This window comes from Ochotona princeps, chromosome 29 (genome assembly GCF_030435755.1).
Source record: "Ochotona princeps isolate mOchPri1 chromosome 29, mOchPri1.hap1, whole genome shotgun sequence".
Classification (NCBI taxonomy): Eukaryota; Metazoa; Chordata; class Mammalia; order Lagomorpha; family Ochotonidae; genus Ochotona; species Ochotona princeps.
The window spans coordinates 338865-365874 of NC_080860.1; the positions used below are offsets into that span (position 1 = coordinate 338865).

The 27010-nt window shown below is 60.9% G+C and overlaps 1 protein-coding gene across 7 annotated transcripts in view; it reads right to left on the reverse strand.

Annotated features, from left to right (window-relative positions):
* Nucleotides 1-18156, reverse strand: part of FBRSL1 (fibrosin like 1) — a 35494-nt gene extending 17338 nt beyond the window's left edge. For 5 of the 7 annotated variants that reach the window (XM_058656515.1, XM_058656518.1, XM_058656516.1 and 2 more), the window contains exons 1-4: nucleotides 17643-18154; nucleotides 12667-12867; nucleotides 3498-3602; nucleotides 2507-2542 (exon numbers count right to left, since the gene is read on the reverse strand). In XM_058656515.1, the coding sequence (XP_058512498.1) occupies nucleotides 2507-2542; nucleotides 3498-3602; nucleotides 12667-12867; nucleotides 17643-17882 (582 nt within the window). In that variant the 5' untranslated portion in view covers nucleotides 17883-18154. Of the gene's footprint in view, nucleotides 1-2506; nucleotides 2543-3497; nucleotides 3603-10677; nucleotides 11999-12666; nucleotides 12868-17642 lie in introns of those variants that run through there. The other 2 variants (XM_058656520.1, XM_058656519.1) reach the window with 2 other exon arrangements.
* Nucleotides 18157-27010: the final 8854 nt, after the last annotated feature.

A 27010-nucleotide genomic window follows, 5' to 3' on the forward strand; every position in this document is an offset into this window, starting at 1 on the left:
CTGAGAATACAGAACTAATGAGGGTGGGCAAGGAGGAGAGCCCTGCCCACCGACAGGTGTAGTGTGATCTGGTCCCAGATGCAGCCACGATGAGCCCAGGGGCATTCTACAAATGCCAGAAGCTGACAGGGACAGAGACCAGGAGTGGGGTACAGGCACTATGGCTTCCTAGGGCCTGGAGAAAGGATCCCCCAAATACAGGTGGTGTCCCTGGACTTCAGGGCAAGGGTTGAGGGGCTGCACTGCCAACAGAGCCCTGACTACGGGGGAGGGGATGGAGCAGAGCCAGGCTGGTGTGGGAGGAGGCAGGCATGGCCAGACACCAGAGGGGCCACAGGGAGCCACAAGGACTGCTGGTGGGGGCTGGGCTGGGTTTGAGCACAGCTGCAGCTGGCCTCTCACGTTCGTCCTCTCTGGCTTCAGCCCAGCGGCAGACACCCCATGCTCCAGTGCCCAAGGGATCCTGTCTGCCTATCCCAGCACAAGCAGCCCCAGAGCACTCAGGCCCCCACAGCAGTGAGCGGCAGCTGGCCCCAGCATGGCCGGAGGGGCAGCACCCGGTGCACATTGTGGGTTATGAGGTCCTGTGCTCTAAAGCAGGGGGTTGGCACCAAATCGGAGCAGGTGAAGCCTCCTCATGGACAGGCGGCAGTTTATGTCCTGGCTGCTCATCCAGCTCTCTGCTTGTGGCCTGGGAAAGCAGGGGAGGACGACCCAAAGTCTTGGGCCCTTGTACACACGTGGGATACCTGGACAGAGCTCCTGGCTCTAGCCTACCCTGGTGCTGGATATAGTGGCCATCTGAGGAGTGAATGATTAGATGCAAGACCTTTCTCTATCTTTCTAACTATTTTTCTAAATAAGTGAATAACTACTTTTAAACAGTACTTATCCATTAGCAACCCCTAAAGTTTCTGAACCTTCCGGATGTCCTTGGCCTCCCACCTGGGCAGCCTCATGGGGAGGGTGGGGCCCATTCAGGCAGGCCCTCTGCTTGAGGCAGAGTGGGAGATGATCTCACAGGGACTGGCCACGCGCTGGGTGGGAAATGGCCTTCCTCACCTGCCTGCATCCCAGTCCCTCCCAAAGCTGCCCATTCTGTCATCAGGCCTGGACAGTCTGGCTCTAGAACAAGGGTCAGAACGGGGTGGACATGGGTATGGATCGTTCTTGAGGTGTCCCTGTTGTCACAAGGGATTGTTCAGCACTTCACATGTTGCTAGGAAGTTCTGGTAAGTTCTGTCAAGGCTCAGAACACAAAGCCTGCTCCTTGCACATTCTACAGCTAATCCTACTGGGAAAACCCAACGTCCACTTCTACCTCCATAAGCTAGCTTCTCCCTTCGTTGCTTACTGTCATGTTCCTGCCTCATCCCTTGGCTGCACTGAGGTGTGAATTCTTGTTCTGAGGTCTATGGTGCTGGCTATGGGGTGGCTTTGTCCCATAAACTATGTGATGGTGGGGGCGGGGCTGCATGATCCCAGCCATGCATGCTGGATGCAGACACAGGTCAGTGGGCTCCTGCCCCTGGATGCCCCATCAGGCCTGGGACCCTCTGACCTTGGCACATAGCCAGGGCTCCATCAGGCCTTAACTCGACCCATGCTGGGTCCCTGTACTGGGGCCAGCCCCTGCCCCAGCTTCCCCCACTTCTGCACAGTAAGGCAGTACTGATGGCCTTGGAAATCACCCGTCACAGCAGACTTGGCCAGACACAGTGCTCACATCCAGCCTGACCTCCTGTGCCTGCAGACAGATATGGCACACTCGCACAGGACACAGAGCCACACAGAAAAGCTGCAGCGTGCACTCAACAGGGGCTAAGCCAGCTCTGCCTCCTCCAGTGCTCCCAGCCCCAGGGACTTGGGCCTCTGGGGACTAGTGCTGAGGGTGGACACAGCTCTCTGGAGAAGGCAGGGCAGCTCTTCAACCAGGGGCTCACCAAGACCAGGGCCCCCACCCTGTCTGTAGAGGTCAGAGGTCAAAGGCCAAGGGCAAGGCCCTGGACCCAACAAACAAATCCTGGGAGGGGGCACTGGTAACAGGATTCGTGCAGAGAAAGGGTGGGCTTGAGGCAATCACCACATGGCAGCTGACCCCTAGGAGGGGCAGTGGCGGCTTGTGTTGCCGGGGCAGCCACACCAGGTAACCCACGGGTTAACTACCCACCTCATAAACACCTGAGCGAGAGGAGCCAGCACAATGCTGGGATGGCAGAATACAAGCCTGCCCTCTGACAGCCAAAGGGCTTCTGGCTAGGGGTCCCAGGGACATCATCCTTGTGGGAGGAGGGTACCAGCCATCCGGCCTCGGGTCCAGAGACAGGCAAGACTGGGATACACAGAGCCCAGGTCTCCAGTGTCCAGGGGGAGAGGGGATGAGGGCAAGGAAAACCCCAGCTCTCACACCAGAGTGCCCCAGAGGACCCCAGAACAGCCTCCCGGCCTCCCTGCTCCCTGTCAGCCTCAGGGCCCCTGTCTAGCCCACGGTTGTTGGCAGACTTACAGAGTAGCCTCTGCTGGAGACAGCCTGCACCGAGCTCTGTGGACAGAGAAAGTGGAGTCAGGGTCTTGCTGCAGGGGGGGTGGGCCGACACCCATGGCTGCCCTGGGAGCCTCATGGTGACAATGCCCTGCTGGAAACCTCTCAAGGGCTGCAGCAAAACTGTGAGAGCAGGACGGCTCAAGCCTCACTCACTATGGGAAAGATTCTTGGGGAAGGAGCTGGGGGTCTGACAGCACTGTGGGACCTCCTGGCGTAAGGGTCCCAAGGCCTGTCCGAGTGATTGTTGACCACACTGTATCTGAGGCTGCAGTGGGCACAGGGCAAAGGAGAGGATCTCAAAGGGACTGGGATGTGGTTGGAACGTGAGCAAGGGAGCGGGAGCCAAACTCCCACCCACCCCCACTCAGACACCAGGCTGCTGCTAGGATAGGGAGGGGTGGGGAGCCCCGGCTGCCCCACTGTGTTCAGCTGCCTCCTGGGCTGGCAATTAGGGGCCTTACGAGGGCAACTCCTGGCCCCCAGCCTGCCTTTCTGTCTGGAGCCACAGCCCAGGCCAAGGCCCAGCAGGTGTGAGGATAAGGCTGGGGGTTCAGCATCCCTGCTCTGCAGGAGCTGGGCCTGGCCCCTAGGCCTCCCCGATAGTGAGGGCCCCTCACTGCTGGGCTAGTCCTGAGCTGAGCCCTGGCTGTGGCTCCTGCCTGGCCTTAGCCCACCCCAGGCTCCAAAGACCCTTCTGCCTCACCCTGTGGCTGCTGGAGCCCAAGGTCTCTGCTTCCTGAGTGAGCCATGCATCTCTGCCCAGCACAGTCCCGGGCAGGTGCAGGCACCTGGGAAAGCTGCTGGCCAACTGAAGTGGCAGGACTTGTAATGACTTAGCAAGTAGTATGTGCAACTGGGGGACGGCATGTCTGCCCTGGCTGTAGCCATCTCTCTTCACCACAGCTGCTACCCATGGTCAGCAACCAATGGTGGGGCACTGAACCCTACTCACATCACTGAGCTGCTCCCGAGAGCTGCTGCGCTGGGAGCTGGTGGCTTCGAGGACGCTGTCGCCATCGCTGTTCTGGTCACCCCCTCTGGATAAGGCCGCCTTCACCTGGACAGGAGAGACACTGGCTCAGGCAAACACACCTGACCTGTGGGCAATGGGCCCCTGGTCAGGGTCACATGAGCTCTTCCTGCCCAACCCCAGCCCCAGGGATGAGCTCAGCTAAACTTGGGGTGACCTCAACCTGCCCCAGGGCCTATGGTCTGGAGGGAGGTGTGGTAGGAAGGACAGAGCTAGCCAGGCTGAACAAAGCCCCACAGCCATCCACAGGGCTCACACAACCCAGAATAGGAAATGGCACAGAGGCACATTCAGACCAGGACCAATGGTGGCCATGCCCTGGGGATCACCAGTCCCAGGACCAGGAACTTACTGCTCCCCACCAATGGAGCCACTGGCAGACCCCATCCCCAACTGGCTGTCTCTATCTGGCTTTAATGTTGTGGATGTTAGGGTTTCCAGACAGAGGACAGTGTGGGGCACACCTGTCCCTGCCTCCTTCACACCCACACCCTTGGTCCTTGCACACTGCAGACCTGCAGATGTGTCCTGGGCTGCAAAACCCTTTCATCAGCCAACTTCATGGGCTTGGTCAGGATTCCTGGGGACCCTGTGCCCCCTTGAGAGTGGGGGCTCTCAGGGGACCTGCCAGCCCCTGCCAGAGCCTGAGCCATGTAGTCCCTGGGTCAGCCAGCAAGTTGAAGTGGGAGCTTGTCCAGGTGCAATTCAGTGTCCCGATCCCACACCCTGCCAAAACGTGACAGGGCTCTCGTGTGGCTGAGGTTCATCAGGGAGGCTCCCCATTGCTTTTGGGGATGAGACCCAAAGATGCTACAGGTAGAGAAGGCATCAGGTAGGGCTGGCCAATGCACAGGACCAGCAACAAAGGGGCACCAGCCTGGGGACCTGGGAGCAGAGGCATCATTTGACTATTTCACACTCACACAGAAGCTGGTTCCCCTCTGTGTGCAGGGGCCATGGGGGAGCTTCAGGGTGCAGCTCTGAGGCCAGCTACTTTGCTGTCCTTCCTCCTCAAGGCACTCTGCAGCTGGGGCAGGTGGGATGGGGTTCGTCACCGAGGAATGTCACTACATCCTAGGAATCAGCCCAGCTAGAGAAAGATGGATGGCTGCCTACACTTAGAAGGTGGAGGCGCTGCCCACTGCTGTGCCAGAGGGCCCAGGGATGACACCCTGCAGCTGGGGGGATAAGGTCAGTGGCCAAAGGTGCCTTATTTGTCCCGAGAGGAAAAGCAGGAAACCCTCCATCTGTGTGCACCTCTGAGTCTTCTGTCTCGTCCACCATCCTTCCATTCAACTGACCATCTGATCACCCATCTATCCATCCACTTAACACTTACCCATCCCTCTAACCATCCAACCAATCTACTCTGAGTCTTTTGAGCACCAGGCACTATTCTGAGCAGTGAACGAAGCACACCCATGGTTCTGTTCTCCCTGAACCACAAGGGCAAGATAGCGCCTGTCAGCTGGTGCTGGGAAAAGCAGCAGGGAAGGCATGCCTCACCAGGGGACCCAGCCCACCCAGCCTGACAGCTGGCAACACTTGAGTGGAGGAAGGCCTGGGCTGCACCATCTGTTACAGCAGGGTCACAGAAGGAATGCAGCTGGTCTACCTCACAAGTGGGGTGCTCTGTGACAGCCGTTGCAGCTGATGCCCAGTGCATACCCAGTGCAGAGGTGACAGAGTCGGGATGGTGAACAGGGTGCCAGGCTCCCAGGGAACCAGGCTGTGTCTGCCTCTCCTGGCCCCTGCACTCAGAGGCTACTCCCCAGCTCACGCTCCATTCCTCCCCTCTCTGCAGGAGCCCTGAGAGGCAGCACTCACTGCCTTCTTCCCATGCTGAGAGGCGATTGTAGAGTGGGCCCTGGCCAGACCTGGCTTCTCAGTACCATGGGGACAGAGGCCAAGAGCTGCCTAGGGCAGGCAGGGTCAGTGGGCACTGAGAGCGGCATCTCCAGCCAATGCGGCCATACCTGGGTTGTGGGTGGGGGCAGGGGTGGCTCTGGGCCCCTTCTCTAGCCCTCCCTATCTCTGGGACCCTCCCTGCTGGAGCACTGGGCCAAAGCTCTACAGCTGCCCACTCCTCGGCTCTGGTTCTGGTGTTGCCGTGGGCAGGTCTGGAAGTGACAGGTGGTGGGCCAAGAGGAAAGGAGGAGGCAGAACTTCAGGGACCCCCCAGCAACTGATGCAAGGCCCCTCTCACCTGCTCCCTGGTGCCAGGATAGAGAGAACCCAGCAGGGGCCAATTCCTATGTCTCAGCTGTGGGTGCCCAGGATAGGCAGGAGCTGGGGCCTCCAGACACCCGGTGAGCAAGCAGGGCCCTCCGCATGCTTTCCTGGCTGGATACTGGAGTGTGTGGCAAGGAAACAGTGGCCGCAGTGGGAGAGAGCTGCGGCACTGCTAGGTGCACAGCAGTACGAGTGCTCCTACAGGCAATGATGGGGCTGGGGTGTGTGTTTATGCGTGTATTCAGGGCCCTGGTACCAGGCCCGGGAGTGGGGGCCCAACAGCTCTTTCTGCCCAGATGGACTCAGGCTTGGTGGGTCTCTGGGGCTGAGGAGCTAGGTCCAGAGCATACCGGGGATGGGGGTGCACTCTTGAGCCTGTGCCAATCTTGCCACCGTCCCGCCAGCCCTGAGCCACTGGTTCTAGCTTGCTCCCAACCATAAAACTGATCCTTGGTTTAACTGGCTAGAGGAAATCCCAAGACCAGTGGGCGGACAGGCCCTGCCCCCTGGGCTGGTGGTCACACACTCAGCTGTGCGTCAGGTTTTGGGCTGGCCTGTTTGGGGCTGCTGTGCCGAGCCAGACACAAAGAGGGGCACCTAGCAGCCCTAGCCCCCAGAGGCAAGAAGCTCCTGAACACAGAGACTTCAGACCCAAAGGCAGGCACACACATTCACACACGTACGTGCCCGGCACCTGTGTACTGTCCTACTAGCCCCCAGAAGCTGCTCCCCACATACTGCACCACAGCTCAGCTCCGCCTGGGTCTCAGATGCTGCACAATGTCCTGCCCAGTCTGCTGGGGTGCGGCCCAGGCCCAGGCTCCACCAGACAGGGTCATGGACAGAATCACGGAGGTGGGATACGGCCTCCTGGCAGGACCAACTGCCCCTCTACATTCACAGAATTCTGCTCACCGCATGGCCATCTGGTCCCCCAAGTCTACACCAGATCTGCACTTCCTTAAGCACCAGTTCTCTTCGGGCATGGGCCCTCCCCAACCTGTGTGGGGTGCTAGTCCTCAGCTCAGGAATATAGGCACCCGGCAACTCTGCAAAACCTTGGGTTCCTTTTTGTCTTGCATGGCTGAGGTGCTTACAGCTGTGTTTGGCACTTTGCTGCGCAGCCCAAGAATGGCAAGATGTGGGAGAGTCAGCCAAGAGAAGGATGTGGACAAGGCCCAGAGTAGCACTGGCACCCTTGGAGTGTCTGGTGTCAAGTCCTCAAGCTGGAACCCCGAGGGCTGCCCTGGCCAGGGGCCACAGGTCCTGCCTCAGAGGCTGCAGTTGTAGTTAAAAGCTGGTGGGTTCAGGTGGGTGTGCGGGACCAAGGAGAAATAAAATAAAAGAAGCCCCACCTAAAGGCACAGGTCCCTGGCAGGGCCAGGGAGCAGCTGCTGAGGGGCTGGGCTGTGTTCACTCAGGTCGAGATGGCCAGGTATGTCCCTTTGAGCTCTATTAGGCAGCTGAGTGAGGGTGACGTCCCCACAGGCCCTCTGGGGTCCAGCTCCACTGCTCACCTCCAACATCCCTCTCACAGGCTGAGTCTGCCAAAGCTGCAGTTTCACTCAGAAAAGCTTCCTGGGCCCTGTCAGCTCCCCAGTCCCTGAAAGACAGCCGGGGTTGCTGGTTCGCTGCTCTCCCCACACTGGACTCTGGGGCTCTGGAGGCAAGGTGCCCTCTCCCAGCGCAGCAGGCACTGTGGAGTCCAGGCCGTGTGTTCCCAGACTCAGCACAGGGTCAACAGCAAGCTGACTGCCCAAGTGCTGGGCACACACGTTGCTCTGATGAGATTCTGATGGGGGACAGACTGGAGAGGTGTACGTATGTGTGAAAGAAAAAGGATGGGTAAATGTATGCCTGAATGGGATGGAAGGATCTGTTCCCGCAGGCTGGGAGCAGAAAAGAACCTGTACTGGCACACATGCTGTCAGACCCAGAGCTGGAATGCTCGGCTCCGTCTGGGCACCGCCACCCTGATCAGGCACATGGCTCTGTATTCTGCTCACTTTCTCCTGAACAGCTATGTAGCTCCCTCTGGAGTCCCTATGCATCCTGCCCTGGATCCCCCCGAGCACACCACTACCCTCTTTTAGGTCCCCAGGCCTCTCCCTGCCCCAGCATCATACGCACTGGGGAGACCCCCACCCAGAATCCCATCTGAGGCATCTCCCCTGCCCTCCCCAGGCCACTGCAGCAGGGATTAACACTTCAAGGAGGGGAGTGAAGAAGCTACTGCACAACCCCTGTGGGCCATGTGCCTGTCAGACTCCTGGTGCCCTTCTCCTCCACCCAGTCTACAGATGGCAGGATGGCTCCAATACTGGCCATCTGCTTCTTTCAGACGACAGCCAGGCGCAGTGTCAGATTCATTCACAGACCATGGTCCAGGGCCCAGCGCAATGGCTCAATGGCTAAACCCTCACCCTGCAAGTGCCAGCATTCCCATATGGGCGCTGGTCTGTGGCCTAGCTGCTCACTTCCTCAGCTCTCTGCTTGTGGCCTGGGAAGGCAGTGGAGGACGGCCCAACACCTTGGGACCATGCATCTGCATGGGAGACTCAGAAGAAGCTCCTGGCTTCAGATTGGTTCAGGTCCAGCTATTGTGGCCATTTGGGGAGTGAACCAGCTTTTCCCCTCTCTTTCTCGTGGTAAATCTGATCTGCCTTTCCAATAAAAAATAAATAAATCTTGAAAAAAATAAAAAGACGATGGTCCAGCCGCCAACCACAAGTAGGAGAGGTCTGACCCCAAGGAAAAAACCTCCAGTCTAGGCCCCCAACCAGTCGGGCTGTGTCCAGGACGCAGGAGGAAGCACTAAGTGCACACTGATAAGCAGTAGCAGGGCAGTGCTGTGGGACGCCCACACTCCACACGCACAGCCTAGTGTGGAGTTCCTGCCGATACAGCTCAGCTCAAGCACACGGTTCCCAACACCTGTGCACAAGACCCAGATGGAGCTCTGCGCTCCTGGCTTCAGTCTGGCCCCACCCTGGCTGTGGTGGCCATCTGGGGAGTGAACCAGGAGATGGAAGATGTCACCTCCCTCTTCACTGCCTTCTGAACAGATAAATCGATCCTTTAAAAGATCGATGTTACTGGAAAGGCAGATTTATAGAGGAGATACAAAGATCTGTCATCCGCTGGTTCACTCCTCAAATGGCCACAATCATTGGATCTGAACCGATCTGAAGCCAGGAGCCAGAATCTTCTTCCACATCTCCCATGCAGGTGCAGGGTCCCAAGCTATTGGGCCATCCTCTGCTGCTTTCCCAGACCATAACCAGGGAACTGAAATGGAAGTGGAGCAGCCGAGACACAAACTCGTGCTCCTATGGGATGCTGGCTCTGGAGGTGGAGGATTAGCCAGTGGAGCTAAGGTGCAGGCCCCAAACAGGCAACAACTACCCAGGCCAGCACCTGCTCACAGCGCTAACCCACACTGTCATCAACACCTCCACCTCACCGGCTCAAGGCTGCTAAGCCAGAGTGGGGACTGCAGCCAGGTACAGGATGTGGTTCCCCAGCACACGCACAGCAGGGGCACTGCCTCACCCAGGCGGCAGGCAGGCACGCACACCAGGAGCCAACAGGGAACCCGACCTCCTTCCAGGCTGACACTTCCCTGGGGCCAGCACAGTGAAGGGAGGCCTACAGGCGCCTGAATCCTGCCCTCCCAGCTGCTTCGTGCTGCTCACCCCAACAGGCAGACAGACACGGCTTTCCCACTGCACAGTCAGAAGCCGGTGACTCTCAAGAATCAAGTCCAACGCACAACACCAGTTGCCGGAACAAATCACATAAGACACGCCTGTCGGTTTAAATTACAAATGCCAACACTGCTGTAAAAATAAGAGTGTGGCCCTTTTTATTTCCTTTAATCAGAAAAATATACCCCACATTTCCAAGACAAAGGCCTTAGGGAAGCACCAGAAAGAGGGGCTTGCCCAAGGGTTGGGGGGGGTTGCGCCCAGAGCTGTACTGGCTGGGTGAGGAATGTCAGCTGCAAGGGAAGGCAGCCCTCCCACCAGGGCCTGTCAGGGGAGGGGTGCTGGCGGCCAGCAGATGGCCTGGACACACAGGAAATAGCCATATGACCCAGAGTCCACATAGAACACTGAGCAGTATCTGACCAGGGACCTCTCAGGTGGCCAAGGATACTTTCTTACTGCAGGGTGCTAATAGCCTCTGATGCCTGCATGTTAGGAAACTGAAAACAAACCCTGCCCTTGGCCAGACCCCCTGCCCCTTGCCTTGGATTCCAACAGATCCGGGTATAGGGCAAGGGGAGGGAGAAAGCCTGTGCAAGCAGCAGCAGGACCCTGTGGGACCACAGCTTTCCCAGCCAGGCCTGGATCCCTGCACTGAGGTTCCCCATGTCTGGAGACCCTCACAGCTGCCCCCGGGGAAAGCAGAGTCCTGAGAAGTAAGCGGCAGCATCTAGGTCACACTACATGGCCTGAGTGCATTGCCCATCACCAGAGGGGCAGTGCCCGCACTGTGCCAGATTCACCAAGGTCACAGCCAGCACCCTCCCCCAAATACCAGGTGGGCCCATGTGCCCAAAGCACACCTGACCACACACCTGACCACAGGCACGGGATTGCAGATGTAGACAGTGTTGGCAGCTCAGAGGCACAGAAAGACGTGGGGAGCCCCAGCCAGTGCTGAGCCTTTCCTGGGGCTTCTGTCACAGTGACACACGGGGCACCATGACCCACGTGGCAGACAGTGCGGGGTCATCTCTCCGGGTGTGGCCTTGGCCTGGTCATGGCACTGCACGGCACTCCTGGCTCTGCCGAGCCTCAGTCCATCAGCAAGCAGCTGGGTCTGACAGGGGCCGTAGGCCAGCACAGCCTGTGTCAAGCCTGGGTAACACTGAGAAGCTGGCAGGGTTAGGCTCCAGGACTCACGGATGGGGCTTGACGGGCAGCCCGTGGGGCACAGGATCGAGTCCATCTTGCCCGCAGGGGCCGGCAGGGACGGCCCGGGGCCAGGAGTGCTGGCTGGAGCTGATGTGTTGACTCCAGATTCAAGAGGGACCTCCGTGGCTGGCCCGAGGGCCCAAGGAGAGGCCGGTGGGATGGGCGTGGCTGGCCCAGGAGAGAAGGGCGTTCAGGGGCAGGAAGCAGTGGCTGGGGCTGGCAGGGTGGAGTGGGGCCCAGGAGGGACCGGAGGGGCTGAGAGGGTTGTTTAGGGCCTGAGAGTGATCGTGTGTGCAGGCCTGACTGTCCTGGGCCCACCAGTGAGGATTTGGGTGGACTGGGCTGTTCAGAGGTCTTAACTGCCTGCTGGGGCTGCCTGAGACCTAGTAGGGACCTCTGAGTATGGCTGGGCTGTTCTAGGAGAGCCCGGTGGCGCTGGCCATGCTCATGTGAAGCTGTGAGTGTCTGCTGAGAGCAGCAGCATTGGCCTGAAAAGCAGCCTGGTGGCTGCAGGCAAGGGTGATGGGTGATGGGTGACTGTGGGGGCTGGCACCATTGGCAATGGGACCAACAGGGTGGGCAACAACGTCCAGAAGTTCTGCATGGTTGGCCACGGAGACATGGGGTCAGCAGGGACTGTGGGGGCCGGCAACGGTGACATGGGGTCAGCAGGGACCGTGGGGGCCGGCAGTGATGACAAGGGGTCAGCAGGGACCGTGGGGGCCGGCAACGGTGACATGGGGTCAGCAGGGACCGTGGGGGCCGGCAACGGTGACATGGGGTCAGCAGGGACCGTGGGGGCCGGCAACGGTGACATGGAGTCAGCAGGGACCGTGGGGGTCGGCAACGGTAACAATGGGTCAGCAGGCGTTGAGAGTGCTGCCTGGGGCCTGGGCATGACCAATGTGTCTGGCAAGGTTGGGCTGGGCGTGACCGCTGGGGCCGGCAGAGTTGATCTGGGGTGTGTTGCTGCCGCTGGGGCCAGTGGTGCTGACCGGGGCCTAGAAGTGACCGCCGGGCTTGGCAGGGCTGTCTTGGGCCCAGAAGTGATTGCTGGGGCCGGCTGTGCTGACCCGGGAGTGAACGTTGGGACTGGCTGGGCTGCCCAGGGTCCGGGAGTGCCCGACTGGGCTGGCAGCGCTGACAGGGGGCTGGGAGGGGCCCCTGGGGCTGGCTGGACTGGCTGGGCTGGAGCTGCTGCTGCTGCTGGGCCGGGCCGTTCTGGTCCCAGGGGTTGGCTGGGAGCGGCCCCCCTGCTGGGGAGCACACCTGCATGGAAGAAAGAGCATGTGTCCACCTGGGCAGGTGTGCCTTTGGACCCCCCAATCCAGCCCGGGCCCAAGACATGTTGTCCCCGCTCCAGCAGCTCTGATCCCAAGGGAGCTGAGGGCAGAGCCCACAACAGACGGAGCTCCTTTCTGGACAGCAGGTGCAGACCAGTGGGTCCCGGGAGGCCCAGGTCACCTCCACGCCAGGGGAAGCCATGCTCTCATGGCCTTTCCAGGTTATGGCCCTGACCCCAAATACGAAGGAAGGCACTGGCACCTGGACCACCCACCATGGGCCACGTGGCTGTGCCCCCGCCCCACGGGTGGTTTGGCAGATGGGACTGTGAGCACAGCAGGAGGGCATCCAGCTCGAGCCTAGCCCCACGCTCCTCAGACACTGGACACTGAGGACCTTGTAATCGGCGGAGCCTAATGGACACGGTGGGAAAGCGGGGCCGGCCTAACGGTGCAGCGCTGTTGCCCTCTCTGGAACAGAGCTGGCCCTGCCCCTCCTGTGCCAGACAGCCCCACGCCCCACAAACCACCCTGGCTCCTGCCTGCCCTGCTTAGGTGTGCCCACACCCGGAGACCAAGGCTAGTGAGGGCGCTGGGGTTGGCAGTGCACAGCCAACTATCCAGAGTACCCAAGGGGTGGTGGGCAGCTCTCACCTGCTTGGAGGGCTGCAGTGGGGCCTTCCTGGATGCCCCCTCACAGGCAGGCTCCACAGACTGCTCAGGGCTGCTCCCCTGCGGCGGCTGCTGATTCTCACTGGGCTCAGCAGATGGGCCATTCTCCAGCTCCCGCGGCTTCTTGACATGGCGACGATCCCACTTCTGCTTCCGCTCATGGGGTTTCAGTGCCATGTCCTTCTGCAGGGAGAGGAGGGGAACCCAGTTAAATGGCAGGGAACCCCATGAGACCAGGCCACACTGAGTAGACAGTTGGCTCGTGACAGAAGCCACCAGCAGACGAAGCCCACCTGAGCGTACGGGGTGGTTAGGGTTACTACTTCAGCCTCCCCTGAGACCCACAGGAAGTGCCCCCCTGTGGCACTGCACAAGTCCCCATGGGGCATCCCACACTCTGAGAGGATCCTGTCCAGTGGGCCTGTACGGTTAGAACAGACAGAGGCCCTTGCCCCACTAACCTTTCAGGAAGTCAGATCTCATGGACACCCCCAGGCACCCGGGGGTGCATCCCTCCTGCAACAGTCTGTCTGAGCTTATAGGAGACCCGCAAGAGGCTCCGTGCCTTCGTGGCTCCCTCCTTTGTGTTTAGTAAGAAGACAGACAACAAGGGGCCGGTCAGTGGGCAAAGAGTCCAAAAAGAGTCCTCCCAGAGAGGGCCCTGCAGGGACACTGCAGGTGACAGGCCAAAGTGGCACACTGGCCAGCCTCCCCACAGCCCGATGCTGAGGCCACAGAGGCCAACGAGGTTGACAGCATCCTGGTCACCCTGCCACAGGTCACAGCCTGTGACTCTGTCCAGTCACCCTCTCTAGCTTAGGGCTCCAGGCCGAGGTGGTCCTCGCCTTCCAAGGGTCCTGACCCCTCCCCAGTCCAACAGTACAGTCTTGTTGCTTGGCTGTGAGAGCAGTGAAGTCCAAGTCCCAGCTTGTCCATCTGGTCAGGGCACCTGAACAGCTGTGGACTCCACATGTTCAAGGGCACTGCAGCCAGGGGTGTTCACAGTGTGGAAACCACAGCATGGACACGGGCCACAGGAGGCAGAGTGACCAAAGCATGGACATGGGCTGTTTCAACTGACATTTCCCATATACCCATCTGAGTACTTGTTTGCTTTTAAAACAACAGAATGCTACTGAGCCCTTGGCTGACCTGAGCGGTCACAGCACCACAGGGCAATGCTTCCATCTACCCTCTGTACTGCCACACTCAGCCAGTACAGGGCTTGAAGCTGTGTCTGACAGAACTTTCTAGAAAATAGATCCCACCCCCACAGAAGAACCAAGGCCCTCCAGATGTCTCCTCTGGTTGGTGAGGGGGTCCTGACACTCGGCCAATGCCCTCCAGGGACACAGATGACTCAGCACCCTTTCTGAGTTGACCCTCCCTGGGGGTCCCTCACAAACACCCATGCCTGAGACAGCACCAGTGGAACTTGCCAGGGATGAAGAGGGTTCTGCTAAAAGGTGGCCATTCCAGGGCTTCACAGGATCAAGCCAAGCCTGTGAGCATACGGCTCTTGTCACAACTGGACCACAAGAAGCCAGGTGGTCAGCAAGCAATGGAAAACATGGAAGGGAGCAAGAACCAGGGACACCTCGGCAGGCGAGGCAGCTGCAGGCCCCGAGACCAGAGAGGCCAGGGGGGTCAGGTGGTTGGGCCATGGCCCCTTAAGACACTACCAGTAGACCAAGTGCCATGTCGGGAGTCTCGGAGCCCTCCCATGCAACCAGTCCACTTGAGCCCCAAACTCCCCTGGCTTTTGCTCTGGAGGAAGGTGGGCTCCATTGCAGGGTGTGGGAGCCCTGCAGGACCTGAGCCAGGCAGCGAAGGAGAAGCTGTGCTCACCACCAGTGTCCGTTTGCACCTGGTGGGAAACCAGGGCCTGAGGCCAAGATGCCCAGTCTGCCTCCTGCCTGGGGGCCCCAGGGAAGACCCAGTATCACATACAACTCCAAAGGTGCCTCACGTGGCCTCCTTGCAGCCCTGGCCAGATTACTCCAGATGCACCCAGCATCACTGCTCCCTGACATGTGGTCCTGGAATTAGGCATGGGTCTCCCATGGCCAAGGACAGCAGAGGCCGTTGAGTCGAGGAACAAAACCTGTGGTCAAGGATCCAGAAAGGCTGTGGCTTTTCCTGAGCAGCGGTCTCCTGCTGCCTCAAGGCTTGTGCATACCCCCATCACCAAGGTGCTGTTCCCCAATTTTCCAGAACCCACCCCAGAGGACTCACCCTGCCTACCAGTGGACTCAGCTAGGCCTCAGACCCTTGTCTAGGGGTCACCCACCGGAGAGGTGACTGGGAGGATCACGTGAGCTAATGGCAGGCACAGGCCAGGGCCCCCTGCCATTTCTGGCTCCTTCTGTCAGCGACAAGGCCACAACGTGGCTGTTAAGTGTAAAGGCCCATCCAGCTCCCTGCTTATGACCTGGGAAAACGGCAGCGGAGGACCCAAGTGCTTGGGCCCCTGCACCCACATGGGAAACCCAGTGGAAGCTCCTGGTCCAATCTGGGCCTCCGCAGCTATCTGAGGAGTGAATTACTTCAATCTGTAATCCCGTTGTTTGTTTTTTTAAAGGTGGGGGACCAAAAAGGCTATGGCAGAGGCCTTGGCACATGTCTGCCACCCCTCATCCTCCTCAGGAGGCAACTCTGGCAGGTGGACAGGGCAGGCCTCCTGCCCAAGAACCAAGCAGCATACATGGCTGTGCCCTGGTCCTTTGTTCAGAATCCAGGAGCCAAGCCCATACAGCTCTCCAGGAAACCAGCAAGGCAGGACCAAGACACCCACAGGACAGAATGAAGTCAGCCTCCCCTGGGACATCCTGACCCAACACCATCTTGCATGAAGATGACCAGAGCGGGGCAGCAGCACCTGGGCTCTCCCTGCACATACACGTGTGGTGTGGTGAGACCAGTCTGGGCTCTCCCTGTGCACACATGTGTGGTGTCGTGAATCAGCGAGGACCCAGCACTGCCTGGGGTCCCCAGCAATCCCAGGGCCCTCAGTACACCACTGGGAGATTCAAAGCCACTCTCCCCACACCCCAACTTTCTACAGAGCCAGACAAGCACAAAGCACCCAGAGAGAGAACTGAGGCCTGAATCAGCAAGTTTTCTTTCTTAAATTACATGGGCAGAGAGAGGGCCAAAGACCCCGTTTGCCAAGTCCCTAAAGCACGGAGAGGGCTACACCAACTGCTCGTCCTTCACACACACCTGTCAAGTGCGAACAGGCACACCTGCCTCTTGCGAAGGACTGAGGCCACTGCCCCTGAATGCCACCTGCCACAGCTGTTCCCTGGCCCAGCCAGCACCCTCCTGCACATCGTCCTCTTGTTTAACAGTCTCTGATGAGGGCCCCTTACCACCTTCCAACAACTGCCATGCCCAGAGATGAACCCTCAGCCCTGGCACAAGGCCTGGTACAGAGATTGGGCTCAATCGGTGCTTGCCGAGCCAGAGAATGAAGTACAGGTCACAGCCTCTCTCTGCTGGCCAGACCACATACCTGGTCACTTGTGGAGCCCAGCATCCCACCCCAGGCCAGGCCTGTCTACTGCCCAGTTCCCTGGACCAGTGCCTCGAGCAGTGAGGTCTGGCTGTGCAGACTCCTGCAATTCACAGCAGGTGCCCTAGAGACACGTCCTCCCACCCCCGGGGCGATGCAGAGAGGTCCCACAAGCACAGGGCAAAGACCCTGCCATTCCCACCACTAGGTAGGCTGTGAGTACTGACGGCCCAGCCACAGCAACGGGCTTGGTTACCAAGGCCCTCCCCTCTGGCCTGGCGAATGGTAGGAAGAAGTAGAAGCAATGGTCCAGCAAGGCCGGCCCTTTGTCCACAGCCACCAGGCTACCCCAGCTGGGCCCAGCGGCACTAACCTAGGAGTCCCAAAATCCACCAGGCTGTGTCCAGGGTCAAGGTCACCTTTTACCTGACAGAGAATCTCCTAGGATCCAGCAGCTGAGTGCCGGGGAAGGGGGGGGGCTGTTGCAAGGACCTTGGAGGTCAGCCAAGGGAGGCTTGGAGCATAGCCCCAAGCGGGTAGCCAGAAGGCTATGTGCTGGGGCCTGCTGCTCCTCACTGGAACATTCTGACCAGTCCTGTATCCACTGCCCAGACTCCCATGCTGCCAAGCCCTCAGGGTCCTAGGATGCCTGTCGGGGGAGGAACCCACACCTGTGCGAGGTGGGAGGGCCCGGCTCACAGGCCATCTCTCCCAGCTTCCGCAGAGCCTCTGTGCCCTGTCTGCCCCACTTGCAGGCCAGGAAGCCACATTCCTCTCTATCTGTGCCCAGGCTCCTAGGGGCTGGGGGCTGGGCACAGATGCCAGGCCACTGGGGAGGCACACACAACTGGGAGAGAGACACAGGCCCTTCTCTTGTTTAAGAGCTGCGAGTCTGACAGGCCACTGAGACAAGCCAGAGCAGGTGGGCCTGTGGGCGCCTGCGCTTCCCCATTTGGTCTCTGACGCCCAGAACTCCCTGGCTGCACCTGCCTGGAGGGCCCCAACCAGCCAACATTTCCCCAGCCCTGGCCTCCTGACCCCCAGCTCGTGGCGCAGCGCTTTGTCCCTACCCCAAACCACACGGGCCGGGGGTCTCAGATGACCACCCGCAAACGGGGCTGCAACACGGGGACCTGGCGTTCCGCTCGGAGACAGTGAGTCCTAACCCAAGTGTAACAGAGCCAGCGGCCCCAGGACGGCCTGAAGGCAGGGCAAAGCTCCCAGGACGACGCGCCTTCGGCCTGACAGCCAGAAAGCGAACCAGCGCGTGGAGGAGCTCTCCCTCGCTAACTCCGGCTTCCAGGGAAACCAGTCAATCTCACGGGGGTGGGCGAGAAGCAGCACAGGTCCCCTGAGCAAGGCCCACTGTGCCTGGCCGCTGGCCGCCTCCTGCGCCGACCCGGGAGCCACAGGTGCGCACAGCCGCCCCGCGGCCCGCACCCACCTCCAGGGCCTCCAGCGTGCTGAAGCTGGCGATGGCGAAGCCGTCGATGACCTCCTCCTCCTGCGAGCTCGACTCGCGGCGGCGGCGGCGCGGAGGGCGCGCGGGGGCGGCGGCGTTCTCCTTGCCGCGGCCCGGCTCCGGCTCGTCGCCCGACGACGGGCTGTGCGCGCGGGCGGCCTCGCGGCGCCGTTCGCGGTCTCGCTGCGCGCGCGAGCGCCGGGGCCGGCCCGCGGCCTCCATGGCGCGCGTCGGGCGGTGACCTTGACCCGCTCGCTGGCTACGCGTGGCCGCGGGGCCGGGGCCGGGGCCGGGGTGGCGGGCGGCGGGCCGGGCCGGGCATGCCGGGCGCGCGGGGCTCAGCCGCGGCCGGGCGCACCGGCGCTCAGCGGCGCTCGGCTGCGGGCGCGCGCCATGGCGCGGCGGGGCTGCCGGAGCTGCCGGGGCTCGGGGCTGCCGGGGCTGCCGGGACTCCGGGGTCGGGGCGGCGGGGCCCGGGGGGCGAGGTGGGGACCGAGGCAGCGGTGGCGGTGGCGGTGGCGGCGGCGGCGCCCGGAGAGATAACAACTGACGCACTTCCGCCGGCGCGCGCTCCGGAGGAAGTGGGCGCGGCCGCGCAGCCGGCCCCGGCCCGCCCCGGCCCGCCCCGCCCCGGCCCCGGCCCCGCCCCACTGCCACCTGCCGGGCGGGGTGGCCCCCGATGGCCGTGCTTCCCGTTGGCCGTAGAGCCGGACGTGTCCAGTGGCGCGGGGGTCCGCGCCGGGCTGTCAGAGCCGACCCCCTTCTGGCCGCGTGGTCCGGGAGGCCGCTCCTGCGCTGCTGCCCTGGGTCCAGGGCCCCATTCACTCCCCTCTCGCCATCAGGCGCCCTGTGTGCTGCGGGAAGGCAGCTTTTGCAGGGCTCCAGCTCTAGGCCCCAAGAATGCCCCCTGTTTGTACTCCCATCCCACCACCTGCAGAGGCAGGGTCGCTGGTTGGGGGGCTGATGTTCAGCCCAGGTGAGCAGGACCCCTAGTTGAGGAAGGCAGGCAGCCCAGCAGAGCCCTGGAGAGGCTGCCCCATCCAGCGCTCCCCCAGCGAAGCCACAAGGGCCGCCCATGTGCTGGCCCTGAACATGAAGCAGGTAGGGATGGGAGGCAGGGCCGCAGAAGCTTGGGCAGAGGCCCCTGTCCCACCAAGACTTGGGGCAGGGCAGGTGGGAGGCAGAACCCAGAACGGCAGCCTGCCCCTCCTAGGGGACTAGCACCTCTGTCTGCACCCTGAGCCTGCAGCACCCAGGGCTCCAGTGTGGGCAGGGGCTGGGGAGGTTCCTGCCCAGCCAGGGCCCTCCAGTGAGGCAGCTCTCTGACCTCCCCTCCCCCAGGTGGGGACAGGGACCACCTAGGCCCCTCATTCCTGGTTTTGTTGTTAAAACACTCCTTCATCTGGCCTTTGGTGTGCAAGTGCTTCCTCAGGAGCCAGGGCCCCTGCCCTCCCGCTTCCCCACCCCTTCCCAGACCGGCCAGGGAGTCGGGGCATAGGCCAGGGCCACAAGGACAGTACTCCAGGCTGGCCCCTGATACAGGCCAACCCTGGAATCCACAGCTACTCCAAGGCCACCCCGCCCGGGGCTCCAGGTGCAGCAGACCACAAGGAACATCCTTTGGCCCCTGCCTCCCAGAACAGCTGCCTGTGTGCTCAAGGTAATGCCCTGGCAGTGAGTCTGGGCTGGGGCAGGGGCCAGAGCTGTGGCCACCCACCCCAGGGGCTCTCCCGTTTGTGGGAGGTAGGAGGTGTTCCTGGGCGTCTTTTCCTCTGAATTTCAACCTAAATTAAGCAGCCCCATGTGACCATCGCTGCCCCACTGGACAGGGCAGTCCCAGCCTCACATCACCCAAGGCAAACAGCTCCACCTCCCCCGCCTCCATGGCATGCCCCTGACCTGGGCCTGGGCTTCTCCAGCAGCCGCAGGGCTGCTGTCTCCTGGCCTGCAGGAGCATAAGCAGGACCACAGCAACCACAGCCCACAGAACAGCTGGCTTACAAGCACCAGGAATGCAGCCGGTCCACTCCTGCCTCCCCACACTCGCCCAGGCCCATCCTCCCTCACCCCTCACACCTCAGAGGGGAGACTCTGCCCTGGGACCCGCAGCACCCGCCTGCATGCCTGCCTGCCTGCCTGCCTGTGGTGGGTTTCTCCCAGGTCAGCCTGTCAGCCCCCTGAGTCTTCACTGACCTGTGGGAAGTTAAATGAGAAGCACAGGCTTGCCTGGGCAGATCTGCCTTGAGGCCCCTAAGCAGCACCTCCCACGACGACCCTTGCCCAGCCACCATAGACCAAGTATGCGGGTGGTGCTCACCACCGGGTTACCTTTGCTGAATTTTGGGTGCTGAGCCCCAGGTGGTGGAGCCGCCTCACCCACAATTCCAGGATCAGCCGTGACACCAAGCATTGGTTTTTATTTTATTTTATTGTATTACTCTTATGGGCTCTGCAGGTGCCTGCCCAAGCCCCCCACCCTGGAGCCCAGGGGGAACCCCTGCTAACCACCTTAGGTCTGTAACCAAAGCAAGGCACAAGGCTACCTACCACCTTCTCAGGAAAATTACCTGAAGTGTGATCTGGCGAAGTTGGCCCCAGGGGATATAGCCCTCCTGTCAGACCACGTCTGCCAACTCCTTCCCACTGGACCCAGGCCCCTGGCCGGGAGCCCTCACTGGGCAGCACTCAGCTCCACGGCTTCAGGCACCAGAGCTGGAGCTGACACTGTGATGTGGCCACTCTGCTGCCCCTTCACACGCACACAAACATTTCTCTGGGTGACGTGAGGAGTAGGGTGCAGTGGGTGCATGGTCCCTGTCACAGAGAGCAAATGAAGCATTGGGGACCCAGTATGGGTGGCTGGTCCCTGGAACAGTCAGAGACCCATTCTAGGGAGTCCCTTCCTCTGGCTCCTGCCCCAAGGGTCGCTCTATTGAGGGTTCCTGAGCTTCATTCTGCCCTCTGACCTCTTACCAGCTCCTCTGCCTTTGCTGTCCTCTCAACTGTCTCCACCTGAGCCCACCCTCACCGCAGAGGCACACCTGTCCTGGGGCAGCCTTGGGGGTCACCTGTGGGCTGCCCCATGCAGGAGCTCGTTCTGCCCCTGCTGCTGCTGAGACGCTCAGGCACCGGAGGCTGCATGGCAGCTTCCCTGCGTGAGGTGGATGGCCCTGGCTGCGGCAGCAGGTGTGGCTGTGCCCCGTCCTCAAGCAGTGCACCAAGCTGTAGCTTCCCTAGCAGTCCAGAGTTGAAAACAGGGCTTCATTAAGGTGGACCGTGTGACAATGACATGCATGTCTGCACGGCGATGCTGACTGCCATCCATCCACCCACAGCTCCCTCACCCTGAGAGCACTTGGGGCCCAACAAGGAGTTCTCTGTCTATACTCCTCTGGTGCCCGCTGCTCCTGCCCTGGACTCCCAGCTCCCTTGGTGCTCTGCCCTGGACCCCCAGCTCCCTTGGTGCTCTGCCCTGGACCCCCAGCTCCCTTGGTGCTCTGCCCTGGACTCCCAGCTCCCTTGGTGCTCTGCCCTGGACTCCCAGCTCCCTTGGTGCCCGCTGCCCTGGACTCCCAGCTCCCTTGGTGCTCTGCCCTGGACTCCCAGCTCCCTTGGTGCTCTGCCCCGGCAGCCCACAACAGCACCACCCATGAACAGCAAACAGCAAGGCTTCCTCCTGCAGGGCTTAGCAGTTTCCCATCTTATGTGGGCACCACATTTGCTCAAGGTCCATCCAGGCCCCAGTGGCTCACTGGCTGCCATGAGGGAGTGGCATGAAGTGCATGGCAGGTGGGTCCTACATGTCTGTGGACACGCACACAGCAGACACCGAGCTCAGCGTTGCATGGCCATCAGCTTGTTTGTTCTTTCTGACAGTGCTGGACACACAATGTGCTCTCATTTGTTTAAACCGTAAGTTCTTACAGTCACTTCAGTCATCACACATGTGCAGTCACCACAGGCCCGGTGTGAGTCTGTGCGACGGCCTCCATCCCCAGTGCTGGGATCCGGTGGAGTCCATGGGCACCTGAGAAGGCAAGTGCCCTGAGCAGCACCTTCCTACAGAAAAGGCTGGGGTGTCCCAGGAGCGTGTGGCTGTGCAGGGCACGCAACGAGGGGGCAGCGCGGCCCCCCGGTCTGTGCAGTGTCCCAGGAGCGTGTGGCTACATCTGCTTCTCTTCTGACACAAACATTGGGCAGGTGGCCAGTGACGGTGCCCAGGTTGCACTCTGGTCACCATCTCACCCAGCAACCTCCCCTTCCTCCAAGAAAAGGGCAAGCGTCAAGGACTTCCAGGTAGAAATGGGGTGCCTGGGGCCACCAAGGCCCATCCTGAGCAGTGAGCAGCCAACTGGGCAGCACCAGCCGAGGTGTCACCATGGACACAGCTGGGCCTCTGCATTGCAAAAGCAAACAAGGGTGGCCCCAGCGCGTGGCCTAGTGGCTAAGGTCCTCACCTTGAACAGGCCGGGATCCCATATGGGTGCGGTTATAATCCCGGCCAGCTCCACTTCCCATCCAGCTCCCTGCTTGTGGCCTGGGAAAACAGTCAAGGACGGCCCAAAGCTTTGGGACCCTGCACCCGAGTGAGAGACCTCGAGGAAGTTCCTGGCTCCTGGCTTCAGATTGGGGTAGCACTGGCCGTTGCGGTCACTTGGGGAGTGAATCATCGGACGGAATATCTTCCTCTCTGTCTCTCCTCCTCTCTGTGCAATCAAAAATAAATAAATATTTTTTTAGAAAAAAAAGCAAACAAGGGGTTGGATGTTCCTGTCAGGTGCACCTGCTTGAGTTCAGCTCCCCTTGGACCTCAGGGCAACTGCCTGGGCTTCGGTGCCCCAGCTTGCTGGGGTTCCTCTTTGAGGTGGGCATCAGGTGTGACTGACATCCACAGGACAGTCCCACCGGGAGCGGGCCATAAGGTGTGACTGATGACAGTCCTGGTGAGGACCAGGGCCACATGGCTATACTGGTCACTGGCCAGTTCCTGGGTCCCTGGCTCTCTTCCCTCAGCTGAACCCCATCTGTGACCATTTCAGTGACAGTACAGGTGGTCCTGCCCACAGCCTGGTCTCAACCTCACTCTGTCCAGCTGGGCCCTAGGCCCAGTGCTGAGTGGCTGCTGGGCTGGAGATGGGCTACTCTGGTCACTTCTGGTCTCCCCAGCCCGAATGGAGGATCCCAGAGCCCATGCTTTTCTCTATTCACTGGCTCCCCTGCCCTGGGCAGCAGCTTCCTTCCTGTCCCCTCCCCTCCAGACTTCATGCCTCCAGCCCCATTTCCTGTTTCTCAGGGATCCCAGGCCATAAGGGCCCACATTGGGAGGAACAGTGTTGAACAATCTGTGGTCACTGCCTGGAAACTTGACAATTTTTACTCCATTTGTGCTCAAGTCCAGCGGGCCCACGGGAGAGCCCCAGGCCTCTGGCCTTCCCTTGGGCCCCATCCCGCATCTCCCTATGACCCCCCCAGAGCCCCAGGCTGTTCCCCTGTTTCCCCACCCCTACTCTTCCTGTCTCCATATCTGGACAAGGGCCTGGCATCCACAGGTCTGCATCAGGCCCTATGGTTATGTCCCCAGTGCCGTCACTGCTATGGGGGGCCTGAGGGCAAGGGGTTTGGCCCTGGTGTGTGAGGAGGGCAATTGTGGCAGGAGAGCTGCAGTGTTGGCCTAGTGGACAGTGGTGGTGGCCAGCCATGGGGTTGGGGTTGGTGGGAATTAGGCTGGCTAGCCTCACAGATGGTTTGGGGAGATGGGGTCCCTTGGAGGCCTCTGGCTCTTGGCTCTGGAATGCCCAGGAGTGGAGGTCCTGCTGGGTTTCCCCCTGACCCTCCAGGTTTAGGCAGGCAATTCTGTGTGAGAAATGAGAAATGTTCTTAGGACTGCTGGTCCATCTGGGGCACCAACATCCTGTGGGTGCCACTTCTAGTCCCAGCTGTTCCCCTCCGATCCAACTCCCTGTGGCTGCCCTGGGAAAAACCCGAAAGAAGCTCCTGGCTTAGGGGCCCACGTCTGACTGCTGAGGCCACTTGGGGAGTGAATCAGCTTATGAAGGACCTGTCTTGTCTTTCCCTCTTGCTCTCAGTAACTCTGGCCATCAGATAAAATAAATCAAAGTTCATTGGGGTGGGGGGCACTGCTGGCCAGGGAAAGCTGCGGCAGGGCCCAGTTGTCCAGTGCCTGCTGCTGGTCCTGGCAGCTCTGAGCTTGGCCATCCACCTCCCTACTGGTGCGTCCTCCTGGGCAGCAGGCACTAGCCCTGCCACCCTCGTGGGAGGCCCAGCTAGAGCTCCTGGCTCTGTCTTGCAGGCATTTCACGGGTAAAGAGCTCCCTCTCCCTGAAATACCACGAATGGACATTCACAGAAGGCTGTGGGGTCCTTACTGCCCCTGCAGGAAGAGACTCTGGGTGATGGCTGGACATGAGAGATCCCACCCTGTGTCCCACCCCCACTTGGCTCTCCTGCACCAGACAGCAGAGCAGGCTGCCCCTCCCCAGTCCCAGATGCCACCCAGAGACCAAGACCACAGGGGCATTGGGCATGAGGGCAGTGCCAGAAGTAAACCTGTCCCCACTCCTGCACACTGTTCAAGTCCATGCGCACAAGTGTGTGGTCCCTAAGCCCCACCCACACAGGCCCCAGGACCTGCTCTGTCTACTGTAGTTCCATAGGCCTTTACCCAGTTGAGCTCCCTGCAGGTCGACTCTGGGAAGGGGCACTGAACCCCTACTTCACAGCTGTGCAAGCTGGAGCAGCTAAGCCAGGCCACCAAGTGAACAGTGGAGCTGCAGTGGGGATGCGTACTGAGTGCCAGGAGACCAAGTCCTTTGTGGCTCCTGCCACCATGCCACTCCCACCCCAGAGGTCCCAGTGCCTAACCACCCCTGGCCCAAGCTGTTGCCTGCAGATTCTGGGGCTGCTGGTAGACACAGCTACAGTAGAACCCAGCAGGAACAGGCAGCAGAGACAGGTGGGCTCAGCCCCCATTCATGTGGCTGTCACTGCGTGACTCCCAAGGCGATGGGGTCCCCTGGAGTCTGCCCCCACTGCCTGGATTCAGGATTCTGTGCTGCCACCATCAGACAGGGGAACGCAGGCCTGAAGAGCTCCCAGGCAGTGGATAGCCCTGAATCCCTGGGCAGTGGGTGGGGAAAGGTCAGGATACAATCTGCAAGAATCGGTTCTGCCTGGACATGTGCATGGGGCTGGGCCCCCGCGGGCCGTGGCTCTAGGGTTCCGTCTGGACATGTGCGTGGGGCTGGGCCCCTGCAGACGCTGGCTCTAGGATTCTGTCTGGACATGTGCGTGGAGCTGGGCCGCCGCAGACCCTGGCTCTAGGATTCTGTCTGGACATGTGTGTGGGGCTGGGCCCCCGCGGACCTTGGCTCTAGGGTTCCGTCTGGACATGTGCGTGGGGCTGGGCCCCCGCTGGTCCTGGCTCTAGGATTCCGTCTGGACATGTGTGTGGGGCTGGGCCCCCGCAGACCCTGGCTCTAGGGTTCCGTCTGGACATGTGCGTGGGGCTGGGCCCCCGCGGGCCCTGGCTCTAGGGTTCTGTCTGGACATGTGTGTGGGGCTGGGCCCCCGCGGGCCCTGGCTCTAGGGTTCTGTCTGGACATGTGTGTGGGGCTGGGCCCCCGCGGGCCCTGGCTCTAGGGTTCTGTCTGGACATGTGCGTGGGGCTGGGCCCCCGCAGACCCTGGCTCTAGGATTCTGTCTGGACATGTGCGTGGAGCTGGGCCGCCGCAGACCCTGGCTCTAGGGTTCCGTCTGGACATGTGTGTGGGGCTGGGCCCCCGCGGGCCCTGGCTCTAGGGTTCCGTCTGGACATGTGTGTGGGGCTGGGCCCCCGCGGGCCCTGGCTCTAGGGTTCTGTCTGGACATGTGCGTGGGGCTGGGCCCCCGCAGACCCTGGCTCTAGGATTCTGTCTGGACATGTGTGTGGGGCTGGGCCCCTGCAGACCCTGGCTCTGCCTCTCCCCAGCTTCCTGCGACCCCAGCTGTAGCTTGATGTCTGGTTGAGCAAGGCACATGTGGCCCCTGGTTGCTGCTGGACCCGGAACATTTTTCAGTGTGTCAGGGTTGGTAGGGCAGCAGGTGTTGAGGGAGACACCCCAGGTTCAGGGTGCTTGCTCTTGGCAGTCACACCCAGCCCAGACTGGACCCGGCTGTGATCCACACAGGCACTGAACCTCAGTCAGTTGGGGGACTCCCCAGGGCCTCACCCACTGCTATCCCTTGGCGCCTCTGCCGGTTGGTCCATCCCGTGAGTCAGCCTGCGTCCAGTTCCTGCAGAAGGGACAGGCCATGATACCTCTGTCCTTGTGTCACCTACCTGTGCCACAGGGCCAGGGTCCCAGCCACACCCCGGCCAGCTTGAGCCAGACACCCTGACCTGTGCCCAAAGGACAGAACAGGAGTGGCCTCCTGGGGATGTGTCATGGCTACAGTCATGGGGGTATGTGCTGTGCCTGTGCCCACCCAGACCCATATTGGAGACCCTGGGCCCTGGCCCTTGTTGAGGGCTTCCCACATCTCTAGGTCCCAGTTTAGGAGGGAGCGTGAGCTGGGGAACACAGATGTGAGACACTCGGGTGGACCTGTGGGCAGATGAGGCCTTGTGATCTCTGAAACCACGCTGAGTTACCCTGGGCCATCACGTCCTGGGACTGGAGGGTGAACACAGGGTGTTCTGTGAGCAGCCGGCCTGCAAGAGCACATATGCCCACAAGAGGGCAGCCGCGTCTCAGGCAGGTTGTCCTTCCTCCCACTTGGACACCAGGTCTGGGGTGGTGTAGAAAGGTGAGGGGGGCAACCTGCAGGGCCGAGGGAGCCCAAGGAACCCCTCCTAGTGGGGAGGCCGTCCTGGAGAGTCTGTGTCCAGCTGCCTGCCCGACTGTCCCTCTGCGTGACCAGCTCTCTGACCCCATTTTTTTTCTCTCTGTGTATCTCTGTTTTTGTCTCTTGCCTTCTGGCCCTAGAGCTATTTCGCTCCAACCCTCCTGGTCTCCTGCTGCAGCTGTGTCTTCCTCATTTGCAAGACAGAGACCACCTCTACCCCAAACCCAGGGCAGCTGTTGGTTCCCTCTGCTTCCTGCGCCCAGGGATTACCTAAAGCCCCTTCCTGCCTCAAGACTGACTGCCCCCAGCTTCCTATCTTCTCCCATCCGCTGAGATGCAGAGTCTGGGGCTGGTGGAGCTGGGCGGGTGTTGCTGGCAGGCTCCTCAGCTCCTCTGAGGACAGCCCTGGGTTGAGGACATCCCGTGCCCTTGACCTCTGGCCTCCCTGGCCTTCCCTGGTCCTCAGCCTCTGTCCCTTCCCTGCCGGCCCTGCTGGGCCCCAGGAA